We start from the raw sequence: 17,573 nt of genomic DNA, 5'->3' as shown, positions 1-17,573 counted from the left end.
TTTAAATTGATATCAACATTCTTATGTAACTTAACAATTTTAATAATTTAGAAGTAATAATAAGGCAGCTAAGCCATGGTTGGAACTTGAACTATTTTAAGCCATGAAGAAAAAGAGTTGTAATGGTAACGACCAACGACATGAAAACCAACCAATGGCTTACAGTTATCACATCGTATCAACGGAGGAGCAAAAATTCTCAATGCGCCTATCTGTATCAAGTTCAACATCACCGGCCTTCTTATGATCCATCAGTTGAACTTGCTTTCAGGTAATGATTCGATTCATCGAAAGATTTTTCTTCCTTTTTTTGGGAAAATGGAATAGAATAGCAGCCGTGCTTTGATTTTATTGTTGTTGTTGTTGTTGTTGTTGTTCATGATTGAGATTGAAGAAGATGATGAGGAGGAGGATGGGGATGAGGATGATGATGATGATGATGATGATGATGATGATGATGATGATGGTATTTTGATTTGATGTTCTGTAAATAATATTTGATCGGAATTTGTAGGTCCCATGTTTCCCCTGCTACCGCCAAAATCAGAAGACTCGTTAATTTTCCGACCCTACTGTTGAATTTTGATGGTTTTTCTCTCAAGATCCGGTCCTCCGTCTCCCTCTTCCTCTATTTTTCTGTAGACCTGTTCTAATTCTTATTTTTTTGGGGGAATATTTGTGCCATTTAAGAGAAATTTTCGCTTCGAAACTTCATGCATAGGTATTGAAATTCTGCTCTTGAGTCTGCTGTGGCGGGAATGCTATAAATTCTAAAGTTCGTTTCATTAGAGAATTTCGGTACATGATTATCCTTCTTTGGTTAATGTTTGATATTGGGTGTGGCATAAATTTCGATATTGACCTTTCTTCAGCTAGATTTCCCAAGTCTTTTGTTTTCATTGGTGAATTGGTTTTTCCTTTTTCTTTTTGGGTAGTAATTTGGTGAAGTATTGCTAGTTGAAAGTCAATTAGACATGCCATAATTTATGTTGTTTTTCTTTAGCAGTAGAGGTCTAATATATGATGTTTTCTTAATTTCATTTTGGTTTGGAAATTCATCAGTTCTTCTCTCCCTGTGACCAGATAAAGAGGAAGAAGACATATGAATGAATAAGAAATGGGGAAGAAAGGGAGTTGGTTTTCTGCAGTGAAGAAGGTTCTCACTCAGCCTTCTGAGAAGAACAACAAGGTTTGAATTGAGCTACGTACTTCTGTTAACTTATATTTTGCACTGCTTTTGCTATCATATGGAAATTTTCCCTTTAACTTTAGATATATTATTCCAACAGAAACCAGACAGACCTAAGAAAAAATGGTTCCAAAAGGAGGAGAGTGTGGAGGATGTGATATCCTTTTTGGAACAAACTTCATTGGACGTTCCTGCCCAACCTCCTATAGAAGATGATGTCAAACAAATCGAACTGGAGAATGAACCAAGCGAGCTTGTGCATCCGGAGGCTGCAGAGCCGGTTGTTGCTGAAGCTCCGCCGGATGTGGCAGTTGAATATCCACCTAGTCCTAGTCCTGTCCCCTGTCGGCCAGAAATGTCGGAGGAAGCAGCAGCTATTATGATTCAAACTGCATTTCGTGGATATACGGTACTTCTCAATATTCCATTTCTCATTAAGTATAGGAGTTTTGGGCGATTTTAGAAGCACCGACAGTACCTGTTGTTAATGACAAAAACATTAAGTTAAGTTTATATGTTATTTTTTAAACCGATTTCCATTTTCCACCTATCAATATTTCAAGAATTTACAGAATTCATAGCCAAGTTTTATCTTTGAGTAGCATATGGATCGGTCGTCCCATTTATCTTCTGCAGTAGTTGTTTATTGTTTCTTCATAATAAGTTCTTTGGGAATACATTAGCTTTCAACTTTGATGAAGCATCGGTTGAAAAATGGCATAGGAAATTTTCAGTAATATCCCCCCGAGCGATTTTACATTTAAAAAATGACATGTACGAATGTTTTCCATTTTTTTTTTTTTTACCTTTTCATTTCTCAACAGGCAAGGAGAGCACTAAGAGCACTCAAATCGTTGATGCGATTGAAGACGTTGGTACAAGGGCAGTCTGTCAAACGGCAAGTGGCTTCTACTTTAAAATGCATGCAGACCCTTACCCATTTACAGTCGGAGATTCGTGTAAGGAGAATAAGAATGTCGGAAGAAAATCAGGCTCTTCTCCGGCAACTTCGTAACAAACGTGAGAAAGATCTCGAGAAGTTAAAATTTACTGTAAGTTTTCTTTGTTCAAACTTTTCTTTTGTATATAACCTGCTATGTCTGTAGCGCTTGTGAAAACAAGTCTATCGCTCTGTGGAGCATAAATTTGAAGTTGCTACTTGAGTGTGGTCTATATACATACGCATACTTGCATCCAGACGTATACATAAACGTCTAATTATCATCATGCGTAGCTTTTTTTCCTTTTCTTCTTGGTTTCTTCTTTTCGTTGAACAGTATAGAGTTGGAGCATCATTCATTCAACTGTTGGTTCTTGCAGTTAGTTAACGTATTTATCATTTGATCGTGTATTTACCTTTGATAAACGAAAAATTGTGGAATAATAGTATTTGTTTGAGAACAATAGCATCTTCTTTTGGGCTGTTGTCATTATAATAATCCGCGATCATTACAACTTGCACTACAGATGGATGGTAACTGGAATCATAGCACCCAATCTAAAGCACAAATTGAAGCTAAACTATTGAACAAGCATGAAGCTGCAATAAGAAGAGAAAGGGCTCTGGCTTATGCTTACTCTCATCAGGTACCAAAACTATGTATTTTCTTTATCCCTTAGTATGTGCTTCCTGAGTACAGTTCTCGACTCTGGATCACAATGTTCTTATTGGTCCGGACTTTCTAAAGGACACTTAACCTGGTGAATTGAAGGCACTTCAACAAGGACATAAAATTTGCACTCTTGGTAGTATTCGATCTTATGTCATCGCTATAGTTCTATGGTTGCAGTGCCACCATCTGTCGTTAGGAGTTCTGCTGAATGTATTTCTTTGTGATAGAAGTAGTAACTGATTTCCATAGAATATCCCACTTCGCTACCTTTCTTTATAAAGTGGTTTCTAGCAAGTTTAGCAACTACTTGCATTTTTTGTTCTCCTCATAAGTATGATTGTTTCTTAAGTTCTGTAAACAATAATTTCCATTGAGTAGCGTTTCCTTTTAGAATGTGATTTTTTTAATCTATTATTAACAGCAAACATGGAGGAACTCATCAAAAACTGCAACCCCCACCGTCATGGATCCAAACAATCCGCACTGGGGTTGGAGTTGGTTGGAGAGATGGATGGCAGCTCGTCCATGGGAATCTCGAAGCACCACAGACCAGCTGGATGACATTTCTGTCACGAGTGTTGCAACTCGTGCATCTGTGGTCGACGTACTCCAAATTTATGGTCGTCGTGATCAGAACCCGACCAAGCTTTCTCCAAGAACTTCTACAAATCAAAAGTCAAGCCAATTGCATAAGCACCACTCACCTTCAATTCCCAAGGCACTATCTTCATCATCTAGCAGAAAGAAAACAAATGCAGCCAAATCAAGTATAAGCAGCTGGGGCGGGGATGATGACATAAGGAGCACCACTAGTGTCAAATCAAAGCTCTCACGGAGGCATACTATTTCAGGGTCATCATTTAGGGATGATGAAAGCCTTGCCAGTTTACCTTCAGTTTCAAGTAAGGTGACGCCGTCGAAGGCTGTGAAAACTCGGTCGCCGTCGACAAGTTCAAGAACTGAGAAGGGAACATTGGAAAATGGGTATGTAAGTGCTGGTTCTGCAAAGAAGCGGCTTTCCTTCTCAAGTATTCCCGTTAAGCCAAGGAGGCAATCTAGTCCTCCAATTGTGAATACTAGCTAAGTACACTAAATTATGAGAAAGTTCGCATCAGGGAGAGTGGAGTATCAAAAGGAAAGGAAGAAACAAATTGATCGATCATCAAGTTTGTCGATTCGAGTATTCGACTTTCATCATCTGCTTTCTTCAACCGCTTCTCGTGAGCAAATATATATGTTTCTTGCAAGCACCGATCCATATCCATGGCCTTTTCTTTTAGCTTCTTTCTCATTTTTCTTTTTCCTATGCCACTTGTCTTCCTGAAATTTTTATCTGAATGTAATAAAATTTGTTTTTGGGTTGCATTTTATCTATTGAAACCATTTGTAAACCTGTTTGTCTATAATATTGTGAAGATTCTTGTGGGGGTTTTTTCTTTTTGAGACAGTTCTCTGATTGGTTCATCTTGCACCTTTCAAATTTCATATTTTGGAATGCATAGTGTTATTGCATTTCCTTTCTCGATGTACATTCCCAACAGCTCTTCCTTTTGGTCCTTTGAACAAAAAATTTGGTGTATTACTATTTAATGTCAAAGTGGGAATTGGGAAGTGTCCCTTTACTTTTATGATCAAAAGTATAAAAGTATAAAGATTTGTTTTAAAAATATGTTAACATACACTTTATATTTAATTTAAATCTTCCATTCCTTAGCATCTGTATACGCAACAGTAAAAAAATATTGAAACTATTTACAAAGTTATCATTATTATTTTTTAACATGAAAACACAAAAGTAAATTACCGATTTAATAATTTGTTGAAAGACGAAGTATAAAATTTTAAATTATTGGATCAAAACCACTTTTAACGCAACATGAAAAACTCACCAATTTCATCATCATCGCCCTTGTAAAGTGAAAGCCGAAGGTGCTTTGCTTCGTCATTGTAATTCCAAGAATTGAGTTAGGTTTGCTTCTAAATCGGAAACTGGATCCGAATTTCTGAATGAAATTCCACATTCTTTCATCTACCACTGCAATTTCACTCAAATGGTGAGCAAAATCTTAATCTCATTCTTTATGTTGTTTCAGTTTGTTTCATTCGACACTGAGCTTCGAACCTTTCATCATTTCTCTTCCCTCATTTCTACGTTCTTATGATCCACACTTATCTTTCTTTTGTGATGCATGTTTAATTTTGATCCTTGCGAACAATTGGGGTTACTACTTGCTTCTTGTTGGACTTTTGTGTAAATCGTTTCAATTTTGCCCTTGAAGTTGTATTGTTATTGTTTTGTGTTGCTGATATTTCATTGGGACTTTACATCGCCTGGGTTTTGATTTTTGAGTCGTGGCCAAATTATTTTCATTCACGAATTCCAATTCGCGGTTAAGTATCTCAATTTCGTTGATTGGGTTCTTCTTTTATGGAAGGCAATATATACTGAAATAGAACTTTCAATACTGATTATAGGGGCTGTTTTACAACACTTTTCTGTTGGTGGTTAACTTAAGAGTTAAGAGTTAAGACTGGGAAAGTTCTCCATTGGACATGTTTTGCTAATTGGCAGCATTCCACTATTGCACAATATTGATTAGGATTATGGAGAAAGGAGATGAAACTGAATATTATTTTTCATGGTACTAACTGGGGAAGGATTAGAGAGCTCTTCTTCTGACAAACTTGGAGTATCTCAGATCATGGAGGGTTACTCTCTTTCTTACTTATATCCCCTAAATAATGCCCCATAGCTTAAGTTCACCCTTTTATTCAATGACTCAGGTGCCCTTCTAACTAACTCGCAAATTCTTTGATGAACAGTTATTATTTAATGCTACGAGTGTCAGTTAATAGACCTTTTTGTAATTGTGAGCTTATTGTTATTCTTTTGGATTGAAGCCCGTTTTTGTAGCTTGTGTCATACCCCATTCCTTTTCATCGAGTTCGTTTTTTTTTTAATACTGTTGTATATTCTTTCATTCATCTTAATGAAAGGAGAGGTATGGGTTTCAAGTTTTAGTTCTACTTATTCGGATTGGTAAATGATGTTTATGTTCGAATGCAAGTTTATGTTCTGATGTTGCAATAAGACTAACAAACTTCTAGGTGTGGATTAGGCTACACCATTCCTTGCTGGCCTTGCAGTAGCTGCTGCAGCACTTGCTGGTAGATACGGAATTAGAGCTTGGCAAGCATTCAAGACACGGCCACCACAAGCCAGATCACGCAAATTCTATGAAGGTGGTTTTAGTCCTACGATGACAAGGAGGGAAGCAGCTCTTATTCTTGGTATTAGGTAATCCAATCTTTTTAAATTCATAATTTGGTGCAGTTTACTTGAGTAGTATGGATCTTAAAAGCTATTCTGTTTCTTCAAAAAAAAAAAAAAAAAAAATCTAATGCAGTCAATAATCTCATCACATTCATATTTACGCAACAGAATGTGATGTTCCAAATACGGTCATTTTGGAGTATTTTCATTCTTTCTAAGCCTTCTATTTTGGTCCACTGCCCAGGCATTTATTAACATTTCCCTTAAAGAAAGATCAGATTTTTTGCTTCTTTATTTCCTTACATTTCATTATTGGAACCTTGGGAAATATATTATCTAGATCATTTGTTTTGATTATGAAAATCAGTTAGACACTGACAAGATTATTGGTTCTGATGTTTCATGAAGAGGTTGGAAAATTACTTACTTTTTTTTAGGATACATTTAGAAAGCTATGCTTCTGTACTTGAGTTCTAGTTTCTATTGAAAAACATGGGAATGGCATTGCAATGTCCACTTGTACATATTGTCCTTATTCTCGATAAAAACAAAAGAGCCACTGGTGGGCTTATACTAACTTATCCAACATAAACATCTTTTGAATAAAAGAACACTGAGAATGCATATCTGAATTTATCTATCAATTGCTTCATTCACTTCACGCCATTAAGTAGCTTATGTTGTAGGGATTGACAATAGTTATCCTTGATGGTTAACAGAGAGAATGCAAATGCAGATAAGATTAAGGAAGCACATAGAAGGGTTATGATTGCAAACCATCCTGATGCTGGTGGTAGCCATTATCTTGCTTCTAAGATCAATGAAGCCAAGGATGTGCTACTCGGAAAATCAAAAAGCAGTGGATCGCCATTTTAATGAGGTGTGCTGCTTTAATTTTAGGAACCTTGCAAAAAAGGGGGGGGGGGGGGGGGAGTTCTTTTCCAAATGAAAGTTCAAACAATCTGCCAAATGCTATGCTCACCAATCGATTTTGTTCCTTTAATCTGAGAAACAAGATACAATAGTTAGACTTGGACTTGTTTTTAATGCTGAAATGTCCCTAGAACATAAAAAAATAAGTACGATTGTGAAGTCCATTCAACAATTGAAGTCATGGAATAATGTTGTCCTTCCATTGTATCATTCATTCGCTTATCTAATCTCTACAGGGACTAGTTATCCGAATGTGTTTTCTTTAGACATATGTCATCTTTCTATTTTCCAGTCTCTTTGTGATGTTGAATTTGTACAACAACCTTTGTCAAGTTTGTGTTTTCTTTCTTTTCTTATCATGGATTATAGATTGTTTTTTGTATTCTAGTCATTGGATTCTCAGAAATCTAATTGGAGAATTCTATGATGGATATATATACTGGGAAATAGTCACAATCAAAAGGACTATCTTTGGGATCATAATTTTGAATTAAAGTATTGTTGCTTTGATTGGACATCAGCAATATTAGTTATTGACTTCGTTTTGCTTATCTGGAACAAGCTTGAGAATGACATTTTTTCAGTGTACTGTTTTTATTTCTTTTATTACTACGTTTAGTTCATCGGCACCTTAAGTTAGAAGGATTCGAACATTTGACTTCTTGTCGAGATATATGTAGTTCAAATGAGTTACATTCATGTTAACGTTACATCCATGCATGATTTGAAAATTGATGTATTGTTTTGATAAAGTATGGTTGGTTATTTTAATTGATGACCTGTCCTTCTAAGAAATAAAAAAAGTTCTCTTATATTTGATAGCTCCATTCTAGAAGTTCTTTCAACATCATCTGATGTGGGGGAAAAAATGAAAATCCCTTGTCTTAGTTTCAAATTTTTGCTTATGAACATATTCATTGAAAAGGATAATCATCAAATGATAATTGTGTAGATCTTTTTTGTCTTCAACTCTATAATCCTCCACTTGTTATGGATGAGTTGTCATTTGGGATAAAATGAACAACACAACTAATAATCTAATAATTTTCTACTCTTTAAAAAATCATTTATGATTAAACAAAACTAGAAGTCAACTTCCTTATATTTGAATACATCCACTTAGACCCCTGATTACGAAATGCAAATGAAAATAATTCTTAATATCATGTTTTGTTTAAGGAGCCCTAGTTTTTTGTTTATTGAAACTAGTTCGGAATTAAAATATAAAAATACATTATAATTAGATTTACTAATTCCTTAGGGCGCGTTTGGGAGAAGGGTTGGATTATAGGGGGTTATGGTTATGTAATCCAACTCCTGTTTGGGGGAAGGGTTATGTAACCCTAGTTTTAACTCTTTAACCCTTCCTCAACCCTTCCTTAAACACTTCTTAACCCTTCTTCAACTTTTCCTCAATCCTTCTTCACAATATTATCATAACAGTTCCTAACTCTTCCCCCAAACACATTTTATCATAACACTTCCTCCATAACCCTGACTCCCCATAACCCAACCCTTCCCCCAAACGGCCCCTCAAACTTTTAATATCTATATCTATTTAGTTATTGAAATTTTGAAGCTATTTAACAGGCGATTTATATATTTTTAGTTTTATATTTGAGGTAGTTCTATCTTTAATTTTGTATTCGATAAGTTTATCACACATTTAAATTTACTAAGAATGTAAAAGTTTACAAAATAAAGAGACAAACATTAAAGTTTCATAAAATTTATTTCACAAATATTACTATAATAACAATTACGAATTGAGATTCCTTATTTATTTCATAATTTTGTCGGAACATCTTATTCTCCCAAATAAAAATAAATGTAAAGTAAACCGTATGCATAATTAATTAATAAGTTAGGTTTGGTTGCTTTCTTCGAAATCATTATCCAAAAAGAAAAAAAAAAAAGAAAAAAAGAAAAATAGAGATACGTGGAGCTCTCCCGATAAAATATACTTTTCCTCCATTCACCTCCTTCCACGTGGATCTGAATCCCATTTTTACACTTTCTGTTCGGCGCATTAATTAACCTCTTTTACCCTCCTACTTTATCCTAACTTTCCACATATCCCCGGTAATTTTTTTTTTTTTTTACTTTCTAAAATGTTACTACAATCCTTAAAATTTACCGCACCTCTATTTCTACCAACAACTCATTGACGTTTCATGGTTAGAATTTTTCTACATCCGATGTTATATAACCAATGAACATAGTTATAGTAATAATTAGATGTAATTACTAGTTAATGAGAACATGGAGATATATTAGATTAACAAAGAATAAATGGGGGACCCGTAAAAAAAAGTATTAAAGAATGAAGATGTGGATAAGTATTAGAAAAGAGATATTAAATAATGAGAGAAAAAAAGGGGCTGAGAGCCCAATGTTCTAAGGTTACTCTCTCCCATCCTACAAAGCCCTTACGTCAGCTTTAGCTCTTAAAAGCAATCTCCCTCTGTCTTCAACAGAAAAAAGAAAAAAGAAACAAAATTCAGAAGATATATTCACACTAATTATTAATTATTTGCTATTTAGGAAGTTAACAAATGGGTTAAACTCCAAACTATGAACAATAAAACCATAGGAATCCTTGCAATTTAAAATAAAGAAACAGCATGTTCGAATATATATATATGATTTGATAGCAATTCATACTATTGTGTTTATAATATTTCATAGGTTCAATCATTGAATCATATTGAATATATAGGCAATAAAAATTAACAAAAACATAATTGAGCTTATATAAGATTGTTGTATTATGGACTTGAAGATTAAATTTTGATTATTTCACACCATACGTTACAAAGAAAATGATAAAATCAAAGTTAAAAATATTTGTAATTATTATTATTATTATTGTTTGGTTGAATAAGTAGTTTTAGTTATTTAGAATAAATAATGTAAATAAGAATAAATAAAAAAAAATAAAAAATAAAAAAGGGAAGGAAAAATGATAGGCTTTGCAGTGTTCAACTGCTGGTTCCTTCTTCTTCTGCTTCGTCTGCCACTCGTCTCTCCTCAAACAAAGCTTAAACCAAAACCATTGCTCAAATTCCACTCGTCTTCTTCTCATCTTTCTTCCATTCTCTGCTTCAATGGCGTCTTAGAAACTCTCTTCTCTTTCTCTCTATCTTCACAAATGGATTGCTTTTGACCCTCTGCCGAAATGTGTGTTACGCTTCGATTTCAACTCCCTCTTATCGCTTTCCGATTCAATCATCCTTTTCTTCAATCGCTTCTCCACTCTCCCTGGTAATGTTTCTTCCCGATTTATTCACTCTCAATTTCATCTACTTTTCTTTGTTATTTGTTTGAATGGTGTTTGGATTGCCGTTGTCTCTGGAGCAGTTCGGTGATTCCCTTCGAAGTTTGTGTAGTTTAGGACTTTTTAGTAATGGTGTCTGCTAATGACCCAATCGAATCTTTTTTCAACTCGATTCAAGTAGTTAAAGAAGCGCTTTCTCCTGTCGAATTGGGCTTCCGGAAAGTAGCCAAGGATCTTGAGTACTGTTTTCCGGGGCATAAGAATGAGGAAAATTTCATTAGATTGATTTTGCGTCCTAAGGATGAGGATAAGCTGAGTGAAGGTGAGATCTGTGGTACGAAGAAGCGGGGTCCTTATGTCGCTGGGGATAAGCGGAAACAAGGTTTATCGATTAACGTTCCAGTAAAGGCTTTCTTGGGAAACTTCTCTCGGAGGTCGGTTAATTTGGAGGCTTCTGATACTGCATTGAAAGAGGAAGATTTGGGTAAGGAGGAGGCCTCTTGTGCCAACTGTTTGCAGTTTGCCGTTTCTTGGTCTTTGTTGGTTAACAATGTTGTTCAGGCACTTCCCCGCCCTTTTAAAACAATTAAGAAACGATTACAGAAAACGGATGAGGAAGAAAAGATAGGTTTGTGCACGAAGCAAAAAGTTTCGCGCGAGTCAAAACAAAGGCAGAAGGAGAAGCAGCATAAGAAACCATTTCAGGAAAGTTTGAAGCACGATGAAGGAAAACATCTGCCATTTGAGTGCTTAATAGGCTTTGTTTTTGATCAGTTGACACAGAATCTTCAAAAGTTTGATCTTGATGGGGCAGGATATGTTGATAAGAGCTATGATACTTCCCCACAGTCACCAATGGCCCCTCAGGTCGATCGTTTCAAGGCTGTGGCAAACATTTGGGAAGGTCGAAAAGCAGAAGTAAATGGGTTTTTTGGGAACTTGAGGTTTGCAAGAGTTGGAGGTGTTCCTTCAGGCATAGTGGGAGTCAGTTCTTCTGTGAACGAGGGGGATGATGGGGTCTCTGCTCAGAGTAGGGAAGAAACTAGTGGCATTTCGCCACAGAAACTAGCGAGTGGTATCCTTAGCATTCCGCTTTCTAATGTTGAACGCTTGAGATCCACATTATCTACCGTGTCATTGACCGAGCTTATTGAGCTTTTACCACAAGTAGGGCGGTCTTCTAAAGATTATCCAGACAAAAAGAAATTGATATCAGTTCAGGACTTCTTCAGATACACAGAGGCTGAAGGTATGCTCAATCAGTTCATATTCTTTTGCGCTAAACATAGTACTTTAAGTTTAAAGCTATTTATAGTAATTATCTTGCCATCGTTATGTTTTTAATTAAATAATATATGCATTGAGGGAGCCCTCTATGATATTTCTTGATCACGTTCTTCTTGGAACTTTTACCTTAGAGCGAGGAGATGAATTTATATCAAGGAAAATCCAAGGATCTAACAGATTTGTCAAGAACTTGTCAACTTTTATGTTTCTCTTTTGTTGAATTTAGCACGTGGCTGAGATTTTAGTGAGTTTCTGTTTTGTCACATCAAGGAAGGCAATTAAAAATCTTCCTTTCAAATGACAAGTACTGATCTCCAATGGCCATAACTGAAGAATTGATGTAGTTTGTCTTTTGATATTGATAGTACTTTGTGTGGAAAGTAGATATTCTCCGAGTAATTTCACCTTCTTATTTTCTTCTTGGGCACACATGATCGATATGTATTTATGTCATGCTCTCCTACTGACACCCAATAGTCCATAAGTTTATGTACTTAATTCAAAGGGTAAAAGGTTTACCAACTTAATGCTCTTACGCAGGAAGGAGATTTTTTGAGGAGTTGGACAGGGACGGTGATGGCCAAGTGACTATGGAGGATCTTGAAATTGCAATTAGAAAGAGAAAATTGCCCAAACGATATGCTCGGGAGTTCATGAATCGCACTAGAAGTCACATATTTTCGAAGTCATTTGGTTGGAAGCAATTTTTGTCCTTCATGGAACAGAAGGAACCAACCATTCTACGTGCATACACGTCTCTTTGTCTGAGCAAGTCAGGGACTTTGCAAAAAAGTGAAATATTGGCATCACTTAAGAATGCTGGACTCCCTGCCAATGAAGACAATGCTGTTGCTATGATGAGATTTCTAAATGCAGACACTGAAGAATCTATCTCATATGGACATTTTCGAAATTTTATGTTGCTTCTTCCTTCGGATCGACTGCAAGAAGATCCACGGTAAGATCAGTTTTTCATTTGTGGTTCTAACTTCTAAGGTGCATCTCATTGTCAGATTTTTTACTTGCTTGAAATTCTTTCAAATTTAAATATAAGAAAGAGGGGGAAAAGAGCTTTTATTATTACTATTCATTTTTGTTGTGATCATGGAGTAATTGAAGCTTATTATCCGAAAAAAGACAACTTAGTCTGTTTGGGCAATATATATTTTCTTGAGATAATCATATGATGTGCATGGTTAAAATGGTACCTGATGTGAGAATTTTTTGGATTTATTCTAATTGATCGCTAGGAAAAATCATCTTAGGTGAGTCGATATCTATGTAATTGGGAACAGTAAATGTTGATGTGTCGGCTGCACTTTAGAGTTTTTATTTTACATATTCCAAGACCCCCTCGTGGTAAATAGAAATGAAACATTTATGATGACCTTTGGTTTTTTTACCTATCATGCAACCTAATTACCAATGAAACTTCTTACCAATGACGTTGTTCCCTGATTGTGTTTTCCTTTTTAAACAAAAAAAAAAATCTGTTTATTGGATGGAAAGACCAACCTTCATTTAGTATAAAAGTATAACCGGAAAAAGGTTATATGAGAAACAAACCTAGAGCCATAAACTTACTAGGGACTCTAGTTGTTGAGAATTAACATTATAGAGTAATTACAAGCATTATAACTGCTCTACTTTGTGCTTTTAGTCATAATTATATGATATCTTAATTTAAAGCCTTAAAGTTATATGATCCATCTTTTTTTGGCTATTTTTCTTTTGTCATATGTGTACGTTGCTACTGTACATAAAATTGGAATATTGGTCATAAAATGGTCAAGTTATACTACTTGAGGTAGCCGATGCTTGTTACCTGCTAATCTTTATATTGACTATGAATTTAGGATTTATTTATGATCTTCCAAGATTTTTAACATTATAACTTCTTTAATAATTGATACAGGAGTATCTGGTTTGAAGCTGCTACAGTTGTTGCCGTCCCACCACCTGTGGAAATACCTGCTGGCAGCGTTCTAAGATCTGCATTGGCTGGGGGTCTTTCTTGTGCTTTGTCTACCTCTTTAATGTTCCCAATCGATACAATTAAGGCAAATTCTTTGAACCAATTTTAGTACCTCTTGCTTAAATTTTTTCCACTTGTCCAATTACAGTATGCTTTGCTAAGGAAAATATTTCTTCTTGGTCCTTTTAAGTTCACACTTGGCTGTTGATGGATTGATCTGTTCTCAACAATATGCTCATCTTGACTTTTTTCTTTTTCATGGTTTTTAGACTCGCGTACAAGCATCAACATTGCCTTTCCCTGAAATCATATCCAGGATTCCACAGATTGGTGTGCAAGGTCTATACCGTGGCTCAATTCCAGCTATTCTAGGACAGTTTTCGAGGTTATTTTCTTTTCACCAAAGCAAACCCGATTGGAGTTTTTTTATGTGCCATATTGATATCAAACTCTTGACGCTTCACTTTAATATTGTAGTCATGGTCTGCGAACTGGAATATTTGAAGCTACTAAGCTTCTTTTGATAAATGTAGCCCCAACACTCCCAGATATACAGGTGATTTTCAGACTTCGCTGTATGTTTATCATTATTTATTTACTTTTAGATCAAACATTTATCGTAGTCGACAAAGTTAAAAAGGAAGCTTAGGTATCCAAATCATGAAAAAAGAGAGGAAAAACTGAACTTTTTTGGAAAGATTCAGCCAGCCGTAGGAACATTACGTTGAATTCCATGTTGAATTTCATTTTAATCTATAACTCCTCCCCCAAATTTTGTTTTCCAATTTCTTCCTTTTCTAATCATTTGGAAGTAGAACAAATATCTCATTTTAGGGTTGGAACCTGGACTAGAGGTAGATTTAAGTATGATGCATACTAGGGATGGCTACTATGACTTAAAAAATACCAAAAGACATCGGGATGTTTACCAGCTACTACCAAATACTTCAATACTTCGGGTTCATGAGGGAATCTCAATAACCATTTCCCACAAGAACAACATTGCTCATCAAATGTATGTTTCCCATGCTCCATTGTATCTCAATGATGAAACAAACGATGGAATCATTTGGTGAGAGCCATTCCTCAAATCCTCCATATCCTCCCAAATCGCTATATAATTCCTTGTTTTCTTAATACTTTTAGCTAACTTGGTACCCATTTTGAACATGTGTGAACCAAAAGGTAGGAGTCCAATTCAACAACAATAGTGTCACTCGTCCTTTGAAGATACTTCTCTATATACTGAGCCTGGTCTTGATCTTTTCTGTAGACGGTTGCTTTTTATTTTTCTTATGCCCTTCCTCTTCCATATTTTATTTGGACCTTCATTAGAAGTTGTTCAAATATTAAACGTGGTGGGTATGACATGCATCTTCATGTATCCCTATGGCATGCACAACTTGCGTTCATAAAATTTAAATGCCTCAATGGAGATATTAATATATCTTTCTTGCGTGCATAAGATCTTAATATATCTTTTCAATCCTCATATCATCTTTCTTCATGGCATAAGATAGTATCCTCCACATATCTTGTAGGTCAGAAAACTATGCAGTTGTGTTAGGTCCTTTATTTTGATTATACATAAACTCACCATCGTTGCTAGTTTATCTGCTTGATAAACTGGCTAATGTATTATGGGCAAGTTTTTATATGACTTGTAGAAAAGTGAGGTATCCTTATGTTCTTGCTAATCCTTGGGGAATCTGACTCTTAGACTCCCGTGTATTGTCATATTCAGTAAAGAAATCAAATAAATACAGAGGTAAATCTTGAAAATGACATGGTTATATATTTCGGTACAATCCCAAAGCTCTCCTTGAAAATGTATAAAATATTAAAAACTACATTCAACTGTCTGTCATGAAAGCTATCATGCACTCTTCTGCATAAGATGTACCTACATTACAGACTCATCGACCCATTTTTTTCATTCAATTTAAGATGTGTTCTGCGATTTATTATGATAAACCATGGTTCTTATATTGCGAATGACATCATTTCCTGTAGGTGCAATCCCTTGCATCGTTCTGGAGTACATTTTTAGGGACTGCAGTGCGGATCCCATGTGAGGTATTGAAGCAGAGGTTGCAGGCAGGACTCTTTGACAATGTTGGTCAGGCCATTCTGGGGACCTGGAACCAAGATGGCCTAAAGGGATTCTTCCGTGGAACCGGTGCCACTCTTTGTAGGGAAGTTCCATTCTATGTTGCCGGCATGGGACTTTATGCTGAATCCAAAAAGGTTTTTAATTGTATTCAGTCTATCAATCTCTTTTCAAAATCTTTCATTACATTTTTCCCTCTGTTGTAGTCTATTTACCCGTCATTTTTACACCCATGGTCAAACCTTAGGAAATTCTTAAACAAATGGCTTGAAAATATAAGTCCACCACCACCTAATCTATCTTTCTGGGAAACTGGAAGACAACTTGGCGTAAGACTTATATAAAGTCGCCTCTTTCTAAATTCTAACCGTATCATTAAGCTTCCACATCATTGCATAGTTTATACAAAGATTTAGTCTTCCTCTTCTTCTTCTTCTTCTTCTTTTTTTTTTGGTTCTTTACTTCTCAAAATTGCCACAGCCATATTTTCCATAACCATGAGGCAGCTTCTCATTTACCAAGTAGGAGAATCCATAAAGTGATACAAAGGGATGCAGCGATGAAGACTACCGATTTAATTAACCCTTTCTTATAGTATCTTGAAAATTTGGGTACCTTCCATTTTAACTTTTACAGAGAATTTCCATGATAGTTGTAAGTTACTAGATGAGTATCTTTCTGACCGTGTTATAAACCTTCCGTATAGGAGTATAACATCTGCAACCTCCTTTTTAGTGTTATACTTTTGAATGACGTGCATTTGGCGAGAGTTGTTTGTGGGTCTATTTATTTTCCGTGAAAAAAGATCACCTTCGGCTGAGAATAGTTCCATTCTGTTGCCAAAACTTGGGATTCTTTTTCAAGCTCTTCGGCTTGAACCCTATCCCTTCGTGTGATTTATTTATTTATGTATTTGCAATGTTGAGTCATTGACGTGTTCTTTATTGTTCGTTCAAAAGGCTGCTGAGAAACTTCTTTCACGAGAGCTTGAGCCGTGGGAAACAATTGCAGTTGGAGCATTGTCAGGCGGCCTAGCTGCTGTTGTTACAACACCTTTCGATGTGATGAAGACAAGAATGATGACAGCTCAAGGTCGATCAGTGTCAATGTCATTTGTTTTCGTTTCAATTCTTCGCCACGAAGGCCCCATTGGCTTGTTCAAAGGAGCACTTCCCAGGTTCTTCTGGATTGCCCCTTTGGGCGCCATGAACTTTGCAGGCTACGAACTAGCAAGGAAAGCAATGGACAAAAACGAGGAGCTAGCAGCAGCTGATCAATTGTCTCAAAAGAAAGCAGCAGCTGGTTCTGGTTGAAATCCTCACTCCCCATTCTCTTTGGATCCCTTCATAAAGGCTGTGGTTTCGAGGCGTCTTGTCCACGTAAAACCCGCACTCTCTCCCTCTGGTTGTCCTGAGTTTTCTTTTTCCTCACTATATTTTTACAGAAATCAGTTGGATGAATTTTCATCTGTCGACATCACTGCCATTTCCTTCAAGACTTGATGTTTCTTTCATGTTTCATTCAGACTTTTCTTAGCTTTTCAATTTTTCTGTGTAGACATTTGAGCTTCCCTTTATTCTGGCAATTTAGATATAAATATCTTTATATATAATTACATGCCCAATGTATTTTGCTCATAAAGTTACCAAAATGCACATTTTTGTACATTTATGCCCACCCACCTTTTTGTTTCCCAAGATCGTTTTCCTTGAATATAATATATAGATTTGTATTATTAATGTATATATCGCTGGATCAAATTTCTGCTTGATTGCTTATAAAAGAAATATGAAGTTGATAATAAATACATTACTAAGTTTATCTATGTCGTTTTGATGTAATGTTTAAAATACCCCAACATACGTTGGGATTGAAAACTATCTGTATTTGTATATTTGGATCACAATTCTAATAT

At 35.7% G+C, this 17,573-nt stretch overlaps 3 protein-coding genes across 8 annotated transcripts; all 3 read left to right on the top strand.

Annotated features, from left to right (window-relative positions):
• Nucleotides 1-107: 107 nt before the first annotated feature.
• Nucleotides 108-4,242, top strand: LOC103489480 (protein IQ-DOMAIN 2). Of its 6 annotated transcripts, none has more exons than XM_008448685.3 (7): nt 111-271; nt 515-607; nt 1,084-1,189; nt 1,290-1,598; nt 2,014-2,241; nt 2,657-2,776; nt 3,224-4,242. In XM_008448685.3, the coding sequence occupies exons 3-7, from the start codon at nt 1,118-1,120 to the stop codon at nt 3,884-3,886; spliced, it is 1,392 nt and encodes a 463-aa protein (XP_008446907.2). In that variant the 5' UTR covers nt 111-271; nt 515-607; nt 1,084-1,117; the 3' UTR covers nt 3,887-4,242. The 6 variants fall into 6 exon arrangements, with proteins under 6 accessions (XP_008446905.2, XP_008446907.2, XP_008446903.2 ...); XM_008448681.3 differs by having other exon boundaries at nt 515-721; XM_008448683.3 differs by lacking the exon at nt 515-607 and having other exon boundaries at nt 108-271.
• A 285-nt stretch (nt 4,243-4,527) lies between these two features.
• LOC103489482 (mitochondrial import inner membrane translocase subunit TIM14-1-like) lies at nt 4,528-7,341 on the top strand. Its single transcript, XM_008448688.3, has 3 exons — nt 4,528-4,856; nt 5,922-6,100; nt 6,796-7,341. The coding sequence occupies exons 1-3, from the start codon at nt 4,854-4,856 to the stop codon at nt 6,950-6,952; spliced, it is 339 nt and encodes a 112-aa protein (XP_008446910.1). The 5' UTR covers nt 4,528-4,853; the 3' UTR covers nt 6,953-7,341.
• Nucleotides 7,342-9,957: 2,616 nt separating this feature from the next.
• Nucleotides 9,958-17,270, top strand: LOC103489483 (uncharacterized). The gene is made up of 8 exons (XM_008448690.3): nt 9,958-10,273; nt 10,370-11,535; nt 12,114-12,531; nt 13,489-13,633; nt 13,818-13,933; nt 14,026-14,104; nt 15,562-15,795; nt 16,618-17,270. The coding sequence occupies exons 2-8, from the start codon at nt 10,416-10,418 to the stop codon at nt 16,969-16,971; spliced, it is 2,466 nt and encodes an 821-aa protein (XP_008446912.2). The 5' UTR covers nt 9,958-10,273; nt 10,370-10,415; the 3' UTR covers nt 16,972-17,270.
• Nucleotides 17,271-17,573: the final 303 nt, after the last annotated feature.

This window comes from Cucumis melo, chromosome 10, assembly GCF_025177605.1.
Source record: "Cucumis melo cultivar AY chromosome 10, USDA_Cmelo_AY_1.0, whole genome shotgun sequence".
Classification (NCBI taxonomy): domain Eukaryota; kingdom Viridiplantae; phylum Streptophyta; class Magnoliopsida; order Cucurbitales; family Cucurbitaceae; genus Cucumis; species Cucumis melo.
This window is presented reverse-complemented; position numbering and strand designations above follow the sequence as displayed.

Excerpts from the sequence above, each read along its gene's own strand:
- LOC103489480 (XM_008448683.3), top strand. The coding sequence starts at position 1,118 with ATGGGGAAGAAAGGGAGTTGGTTTTCTGCAGTGAAGAAGGTTCTCACT. Across the intron at positions 1,599-2,013 it reads CTGCATTTCGTGGATATACG|GCAAGGAGAGCACTAAGAGC; the intron begins GTACTTCTCAAT and ends ATTTCTCAACAG. Across the intron at positions 2,242-2,656 it reads TCGAGAAGTTAAAATTTACT|ATGGATGGTAACTGGAATCA; the intron begins GTAAGTTTTCTT and ends CTTGCACTACAG.
- LOC103489482 (XM_008448688.3), top strand. Across the intron at positions 6,101-6,795 it reads GCTCTTATTCTTGGTATTAG|AGAGAATGCAAATGCAGATA; the intron begins GTAATCCAATCT and ends GATGGTTAACAG.
- LOC103489483 (XM_008448690.3), top strand. The coding sequence starts at position 10,416 with ATGGTGTCTGCTAATGACCCAATCGAATCTTTTTTCAACTCGATTCAA. Across the intron at positions 11,536-12,113 it reads CAGATACACAGAGGCTGAAG|GAAGGAGATTTTTTGAGGAG; the intron begins GTATGCTCAATC and ends GCTCTTACGCAG. Across the intron at positions 13,934-14,025 it reads ATTCTAGGACAGTTTTCGAG|TCATGGTCTGCGAACTGGAA; the intron begins GTTATTTTCTTT and ends TTAATATTGTAG.